Source organism: Apteryx rowi, unplaced genomic scaffold (genome assembly GCF_003343035.1).
Source record: "Apteryx rowi isolate R43461 unplaced genomic scaffold, aptRow1 scaffold_1083, whole genome shotgun sequence".
In the NCBI taxonomy this organism is placed as follows: Eukaryota; Metazoa; Chordata; class Aves; order Apterygiformes; family Apterygidae; genus Apteryx; species Apteryx rowi.
This window is the reverse complement of record NW_020447290.1, coordinates 80928-89808: the sequence shown is the minus strand read 5'-3', so window position 1 is coordinate 89808 and position 8881 is coordinate 80928. Positions and strand designations below refer to the sequence as shown.

Below are 8881 nucleotides of genomic sequence, written 5' to 3'. Positions count from 1 at the left end.
GTCCACCTCTCCTTAGACACCCCAAGACTCTCCTGAAAGCACTTCTCACCAGCCTGCCCTAACAAATACTGCCTGCTTTTGTGGCACAAATGGGATTGCTGGTGGCAAAAGCAGATAGTAATAGATTACTTCACATGACAGTCAGTCTATCAGCAAGCTGACTTCTCTCTTGCGTGGGCGTCCCTCTGGGACAGCATGCCAGCTCCTGGGGGTCAATTCCTCTGGCAGTAATGTCCTGCGGGCAGCCAGGTGCCTGGGCACACCTCGTGTTTAGCTGCCTGCCTTCCTTGGTGATGGGGTTGTAGAGCCCTTTAGTTGGGAAAAGGCAGCTGGATGCTCATGAGCAACAGAGCCCAGGTTGCTGTGACAAAGCCAGGCTGAAGCAGGAATGTCTCCCAGCGAGCTCCTTGCTGCCCTTGCTTCTTGGTCTCCCACTCGATTGCAGAGGGAATATTGCYGAGATGAGAAGATCTTGGTGGGGGCCCTGTAAAGACTTCATGGCAAATGCTCCCTTTGGCAGGGGCCACACTGCAGCATGCTCCTTTCCATGAGCTGGGCAGCACTCGCTCTCCTGCGTGACTTCCAGCTTCCCAAGAAGACTTAGGTACATGCCAAGTCAACAAGGAACAGGGCTTCGGGTTGCCATTAGGCATTTCTGCAGCCAACCTTATGTGGGGAGAAAGGAATAGCAAAGTGCTTGTGGTCTGGTGCACCTGAAAGCCTGTAGTCTGGGCTTTTTCTACTCGCTGCTGGTGTGCTTCCCTGCAGGCTCAGTAGGAGGTAATGGCCTCCTCTCAGCATGGGATTTTTCCTGTGAAAGTACACAGGGATTTTCTAGCCACTCAGATTACTGAACACTTGGTTTTTCCATCCTGTTTATCAAACAGACTTTCTGGATGTACTGTAGAGAATTCTTTCTGGAGCTTTGTCCGATACCATCTGTTCCGAGGGTGTAACAGTACCGTCAAAGGTCCCAGTGATTCTGGCAACGTTGCAGTAGGTGCAGACGGCGTTGCCTTTTGGTCTTGCTGGGGATATCTGCTCTTGGTTCAGGTACACATGTGCATACTCACTGCCACTGAAAAGAGAAAAAGAGTACCACCAAGCCCAAGCCAGGTGGATCAGGAACATGCCTAATTCTTCTCAGCAGGGAGAATCCAAGCAGGGAGGAGGGCTTTCAACACAAAATCCAAGTCAGGGTGAGGAATGGCAAGAGTAGCCTGCTGATTGAGCTGGCTGGATTTGAAATTGGTGTAGAATTATCAGCAGCTCCTTACGTGGAAAGAGGTAGGTGCAGCTGGGGAGAGGCAGAGACTCACTTCTGCTGCAGCCACAGACAGATCTGATGGCCATTTGGCATGTGAGGCTGAGAGCTGAAAGAAAACCAGATGCATTGACAGTCATGATCTGTGGCAGGGATGGACAGGACTCAGCAAATACAGCAGAATTTGGGAAGCCACATACAGGGAGGCTTAAGGCCTTTCTGTTTTGTCCTGTGGTGACTGTTTTATTAAGGCCAGGCAAATCAGGAGGGTCTCGAGAGAAAGCATTCCTGCCTTCAGTCACTACTAGCAGTGCTGCTTTGTGGCTCAGACATGTATGAGACTCATCAGAATCAACATTTGGTCACAAGGAGAGAAAGGGGAAAACAAGGGGAAAACCACATTAGAAACTTCCCTCGGCCCCCCAACACACACACACACACACACACACACACACACACGGAAAATCTGAGAGAAGCTGATGCTACATGACATTGCTGCCATTTACAGTGGGCTACACTGGGACTTTGTCACACAGGAGGACTTGTCAGCATGCTGCGGGAGGGTAACACCAGTGATGGGAAGTGGTGAATGAGAGAGCCAGATTATGACTAAGCAACGACATGTGAATGCTGGCCCTGTCATTACTGTACCTGGTTAAATCCAAAGGATCCCAAATTGCCTTGGATCACGGCTTGGCTCTTCCTTTGGAGCCCATAAAAAAGATCCCATCAGCTTAAGTAGGAGCAAGGTTAGGTCTGCCTTGACTGCTGTTGAAAAGCACAGATGCTATTAGCAGGGAAGTCACAAAGCAAGAACCTGCTTCACTGTGATTCTCATTACTAACATTACATTTGGCTGTGGGCTCAGGACCACCTTGAAAGACACACTGTTGTTTTTATCTTTTCCTGCAATTCGCTCCTGAAACTCTTCTGTCTTGTGGCAATTACCACATTCTTGGTCAGTCCCTACCAGGAACATTGGTTTTGGTCACGTAATAGAGGAGGTGCTGCATGTCTCACTGCTACTGGATACTGGAGGATGCACTTTTAAATCTATTACCTGCCACACTGCTGAAAACTTGTCCTGCATAAAAACATCTTGTGCCTCATTTTTCAGGAGATCTCACAACAGCAAACTTGTTTTCACCAGAATCTGATTGCTGATCTTCTCATCCAAAAGAGAGAATCCCCTCTGGATCTCCTTTTGGTCTTTCTTGATAACACTGTACACAGCTAAATCTCGTGCCAGCAATAGTACAGTAAATTCTTTGTTTCTGTCTCTTTGCCTTGTGATAGATGCAGAAATTGGTGTCAGGTGCTTTTGTGTAGACATGTCTGCAACCAAAGAAAGAGAAAATATCAGAAGCGTGGAGTTTATTGACTTTTTGCACAGGCTATCAATGGTCTGCTAGTTCTGTGAGACTCCCAGTAGGCGCAGCAGTAAGTGCCTTCATCGTTAGGATTTATGTCATTTACTGAGAGAGTACAGACATTTTTTCCTTTCTTAGCAGCAGAATACTTGCTCTTATAGGAGTCCTGATCATAACCAACTTCTTCTGCAGATTTGATATATAGAAGCCATTCGGGGCCTTTGGAAGGAATATGCCGGTACCAGTGTATATAAGCAGCCTGGAAGTTGGATATGCCCTCAGCTATACAGTCAATCCGTGCTGTTTTGGTCTTTCCTTGGGTAACAGATGTTTGGTGCTGTTTCAGAAGCACTTGCGCCTCTCCATCTAGAAAGAAGAGAAGGAAAGAAATGAGAATAAAGAATCATACCCTGCTCTTCATTYCTGTGCGTAAACACGAAGCACTTCCTGGCACTGCTCACTGCTGCCCCATTGTGAAAAAAGGGACATACGAGACCAGGCTGAAGCCAGGGCCAGGACCGGGAGCAGCAGCATCCTGAGAGCTCCTGCTTGCTGCCACCTCAGCAGAAACATGAGCGCTCTCCTTGCCAGGACGGAGAGCTGCGGCCCAGGAAAGGAAGTGACTCATTTCAGTGTCATGCAGAGAGGGTCTCCGGGCGCAGGGGGGATTTTGAGATAAAGTAGCATGATTCAACCCTGATAAATTTAATAGTCTGATCAGAGGTTTTACACAAGTTGCACAAATTCACCTCTTCTCACTCTTGCTCTCTCCCTCACAAACACACACACACACACACACACACACACACACACACAGATGCAGAATCAGTTCAACTCCTTTACAAAGCAATTGTAGAGTCTGAAGCTAATTTGATCACTACATTTAGGCTCATGGAAGGCTTCTAAATGCTGTCCAGTGTCAGGTACTTTTCCTCAGGTCCACTGCCAATAAAAGGAAGACAAAAAACCAACATGGAGGTCAATGAATTTAAGGTTCTCAAATTACTGCCCATTATGCAAGCTGAATGCCAAAGGCCAGAAAAATACACTGCACCCATTTGGGAGTTTGGCAGCAGTACTGCTGCTCTTGCTACTGCTTCTGGTCACAGGCAACTGTGACCCTACACCCAGGGTGGCATCTACAAATGCTGGCTATTATACAAAGAAACAGATGTGGTTTGCAGCCCAGAAAGGTTTAGCTGAAAAGGAAGATGATTAGGGAGAGCAAAATACAGAATTTATTCTATGCAGTTGATTGATAGTCAACCCTAAGAGGCCACTCCAGTCACTGCTGTTTTCCTTGCAAAGAAAATTAAACCAATTCCTACTCCACTGTTGTTGTACTCTTATTTTGCTGATGTCAGCCAGTTGTTCTTTTTGTTCATCTGCTCTTCTACTGTTGTGACAGGAAGGTGATCTTTCACACTTCTGTGAGCTGCAGCCAACATCCCAATGCTAAATGGGTGCTGGAGAAGGGGCATCAGAGGCCAGTTACACTGGGGTCTTTCAGACCAGAACGCTGTGCTTTTCTGATATAAACAATTGGTCGTTGGTGCAAATGAAAATGGTGTGAAATAAAAACTGATATTTTTCTGTTTGCAGAAYGGAAGCATAAATATCTGTTGTATAGTCGCTGCTCGTTTTGCAGGTTTGCTGCCTTGTTAGAGGAGAAACCTCACTGAAATCGAATAAGAGACTTGTGCTGTAACATAAGTGGAGGCTTGATTGGCTCCAAACTGAAAACAATTTGAAAATAAAAGGAGATTCTCTACCAGCAGAGGAGCATTAAAGGGGTAGATTGCACCTGCAGCCCTGAGCAGTGCTTCACTTCATTTTCACTTCCATCCTTTCATACTGCCACATGAAGAATGCAATTGGGGGGGGGGGGTCTTCTTCAGATGATGTCACTTGAAGGGTAGCTAGAAAGATTTTTCTTTCCTTTAGCTAGCCCACCCTGCCATCCTGGAATCATGCCCAGAGGCAATCCAGCCATACCTACAAAAACTCCCTTTTTGCTGTTAAAGYGAAGCAGCTGTGTCTGACTGGAGGCTGGTGGGTGAATGAGCGGGGATGTTCCCACATGCTTTCAAATATTCCAGGGTATTTTTGGTTGAGCAACAGTGCACGTCTTTGTGCAGGTTGCCTATGGCTTTCTACTGCTGTGCATCCCAGCTAGCACAGTAGTAGGTAGCAGCGTCCTGTGGCATTACTTTGCTCACTGTCAGGGTGCAGACAGATTGGGAGAGATCCTTCTCAATACTGAACTTCCCAYCATCAGAGCTATTTGCAAGGAAGAGCCTGGATGACATGTAGGCAATGTGCTCAGGAGCTGCATTCAGCCTCTTTCGGTACCAGTGAATAAAAGCAGTGGCAAAGTCAGGAGCTGACACACGGCAGCTGATTAGCACTGTTTTACTTTCTGGCTTGGTGATGGATATTGGAGTTTGCTGCAAGGTTTGTGCACAAACACCTACACAGAAAAAAAGGAAAAAAAAATGTGAAATGTGAAACAGAAATAACAGATCTTCCCTTTTGGCCACAAAAGAGCATGCAGAAAGGAGGGTGAGCAGGGCGCTTACAAGAAAAAAGAGCCACGAGAATAAACACTCTCAGCAGCCACATTCTCACTGCCCTCCTTCAAGCTTCRTCGAAGCAACCTCAGCATCAGAGTTGAGCAGTGGGAAAGCCCACCGGAGGGGTGGAAATAACTTGTTTTAGAACCATCCAATRCAACCATGCTGGCTGCAGATGCATTAAATAAGTATTCATGGGCCTTTTACTTAACATAAACAATTTCCTTTGAATAAAATTGAAATGGGAGACAAACAAAAAATTCCCTTATAAGAACAGAGCCCACTCCTGAGGCAAACATTTCTTCTTTTCTTTTTCTGGCCAGGGGATTGGTTTACATGATGAGTAAAGGGTCACCTTTTTTCTCAAGATACGATCAAGGTGTGTTAGCTTCAGAGTCACTTCTTCCCATCCAGATTTTTAAGCCCTCAAAAGCAGGCAGAGCTGTGGTTCTCCATCACATAAATCAAGGAGTTTATTTGGGAAATTACTGCTGTCCACTTGTTGTTACAGTCTCCTCTAGGCGCCCGCTGCTGCCTGCTGTGGGAGGCAGAGCTGGGCTGGGGGCACCATTCAGCCCGCCCAGGCTGACCCTTGCTTCTTCCTGGCATCTCCCCTCCTCAGCAGCCGGCCACCTGGAAAAAGCCATGAGGTGCAAGCCCTGGCTGAAAGAGAAACAGCTGAGTCCAGAGCTGTGGCTGCCTCTTGCCTTTCCCTCCCCACCCCTCTTTTGCCACTGTCTTTCTGCCTCCAGCTCCCCTGGCGCCTGCCACCATCTGCTGGCAGGTTTCTCCAAAGCCTTGCAGAAAGCATTCCCAAGCATCATTTTCTCTGCTGCCCTGCAGCAGAAGGTAGTGACCTCAAACAGCCAAGCAGCAGGCAGGTGTTATTTGCTACATCTTGGTGCCATAAGAGTTCCTGCCCATGAGCACAAGCTGGGACACGGGCCTGTGGCATCTGGCGAGCTTTCAAACCCTCGCCTGCCTGTGGTTGAGAGCCCTGAGGAGGTTTCTGTATAGACTGCTTAATGGTTTTCTGTGGCTGTGTAGTCCCAGTAAGCACAATAATAGGTTGCCTCCTGCTGCTTTGTTATTCGCTTTATTGTCAGAGTACAGATGGAAAGCGACATCTTCTTCTCTGCCCAAAACATTTCTTTATCAGCCTGTTCATCGAAAACAGGGTCTCCTGCTATCATATACAAAATGCGCTTTGGAGCTTCACTGGGTTTCTGTTGGTACCAGTGGATGGGGGTATTCCTGAAGTCTGAGCCGGAAAAATGGCAGTTAATTCGTGCAGTTGTTTGCATTCTGTTGTTCATGGAAGGTTGCGGCTGCCTGAGGCCTTGTGCAGCTCCATCTGCAAAGAAAAGCAGAGAACGGCACTGTCATGACAGCACTGACTGAATCCCCAGGCTCACAGAGTGTGACTCTCACAAGATCCGCAACTCACAAGCACAACTCACAAGAGCAAAAGGCTGAAGCAGCAAGAAAAACCTGCAGCAGCCACATGTACGTTGGAAGATGTCAAGCCCGCCTCGGAGAACTGGCCAGGAGAAGGATCCGTCCTTGCCTGGGGGAGCAGGTGCTTAATGAGAGCAAACGAGTGACTCCGGCCCCAGGCACCAATGGCAGCTTTGCTAAATGCCCCCACCTATTACGGGGCACAGCAGCTCTCCTCCAGCCCTGGACTACAGCTCCTGCAAATKGACACCACCACCCAAAGCAGCTTCCAAAATCAAGCCCTGTTTCAACTACAGCGTAGCATTAAGGAAATCGCTTTGTGACATGCCCATCGGGYTGGAGTACAGCCTTCACTCCTAGACCAGATGGCAATGCTAAATAGGAGAAACTCACACGACATCTGCAGGACATCACTAGTAATACACTCATTTGCATGCTCTCATGTTCTTAAACCTGCTAGTGAGCCATTTTTAAGATTTGTTTTAAGATCTGTTTTAAGATGGAGTGTCATTGAAAAAAAAGTTCAGCTCTGAGGTCTGAACACCTGCTAATGGGCCTTTCCCATGGTGATCTTACATCTCATTTCCAGCTGCTTCCTCATGCAGAATGTCTGAAAAATCAGCTTTAGAATGATACTTCACTCATACCAGTGCTATTGGGCTTCTTTTTTGAAGTAGAAATCAGTTAAATAGAAAAGAGTTTCTGCTAAGGAAACCAACCATCAGTCACCTTTCACACAAAAGAATCTTGCCTCTTCCTTCTTCCAAACCCAAGACTGTACCAAGGGTTTCTCTCCTACATGATATAAAATCATAATGTCATCAGGAGTTTTGTAGAACTGTTTCAGTGTGATAGCATTAAATGACATTGCTCACCCATGAGGTACAGGTTTGTCTGTCCACAAGGAAGTTGAATGTTGACTGGTGTAATCCAGCTCAGTGCAGAGAGAGCTAGCACAAAGTTTTTCTGAGCCTCCTGGAACAATTTTTGAGCCTTTGATGGTCAGGGCTATGTAATACAAGGAACCGAATTAAACATTGTTCTTTCRTCTGATTTTAGCGAGGAAATCTCAAGTTAACAGTATAGGAGTACTTTCTGCATTGTCCACAGATGTATCACAGCAACTGTGAAGAGAATCTAAATACATTCACATGTTCAGTAATTACTTGAAGTGATTAATAATAACGATGGTAACATGAGGACTGTCTTCTAATGGTCTTCTTGCGGATGCTTGTACCTTGACACAACATTCACTTCTGGAGCTGGTTTTTTCCTTTACTCAAAACTGACAGCTTTTTGAGGAGACAGGACAGTCAGCTTTGCTATTTTTCCAAGAAGAACAAGCTTGGGAGGGGTGCATGGCAGGGAAAGACATGGCTTTCTCCCCCAAAACAAACAGATGGGGGCTTTCAGCGAACCTGTCAGGTCAGGGGACAGGGAGTTAGCCCTATCTGGGACACTGCTGCCGTCTCAAAGAAGGACAGGTCTCCTCCGCACCCTGTATTTCAGCTATCCCACAGCTTTGCAGGCTGCTTCCCTTCTGCAGCAAATGCAAAATCCTCCTGGTACTGAACCATGAGTGGCTCATAATCCTCACTTGGGTTGAAATACCACAGCCCCAGAGCAGCAGTTCTCAAAGGTGGATAGGGAAAGTGGGGCCCAGTACCTAAGCAGGAATGGGAGAAATACACATTCAAAATTAACACTCCCAGGGGAGGTGCTTGGATGTAACAACCCACCYGAGGGAATTCACGGCTGATCCTTTCATCATTCGCGTCAATCCTAAAGAGCCTRCTGCCTTCAGGAGTCAATCCTGCCCTTTCTTGAGAGCTTCAAACAGCTACAGGCAAAGCCAGTCACTTTCACTCCAGCAGGAGTTGAAGCACGTATGGGAGAGCCCTGTGGCTGTCCCTTGGCTGAATACAAGGCCTACCAAGGTAAGGCTTTCTTCCACTGATTTCCACTGGCTTGTGGCTGAAGGATCCATCTGGCCAAGGACTGAGCACTTCTCATGCTGAGTCAAGAAGGAGTCACCAGAACACCCACAYCATGACTCTAGCACCCCTGAAAATCCTGACTGCTAATCCAAAGTGTGAGAAAAGAGTCTTCTAAACATGCTGTTTTAACATCAAAAAAACCTATCATTCCATGGCAAAGAAGTAGGATTAATTAGGCCTGAAGTGCCAGGGACTCTCCACTTGTCAGAGACATTGCCC

At 47.0% G+C, this 8881-nt stretch overlaps 1 protein-coding gene across 4 annotated transcripts in view; it reads right to left on the bottom strand.

Annotated features, from left to right (window-relative positions):
* LOC112968839 (T-cell receptor gamma chain C region 1) overlaps positions 1–6994 on the bottom strand; it is a 28387-nt gene extending 21393 nt beyond the window's left edge. For 2 of the 4 annotated variants that reach the window (XM_026071503.1, XM_026071497.1), the window contains exons 1-2: positions 3126–3228; positions 2688–3000 (exon numbers count right to left, since the gene is read on the bottom strand). In XM_026071503.1, the coding sequence (XP_025927288.1) occupies positions 2688–3000; positions 3126–3207 (395 nt within the window). In that variant the 5' untranslated portion in view covers positions 3208–3228. Of the gene's footprint in view, positions 1–2687; positions 3001–3125; positions 3229–6253; positions 6562–6667 lie in introns of those variants that run through there. The other 2 variants (XM_026071512.1, XM_026071521.1) reach the window with 2 other exon arrangements.
* Positions 6995–8881: the final 1887 nt, after the last annotated feature.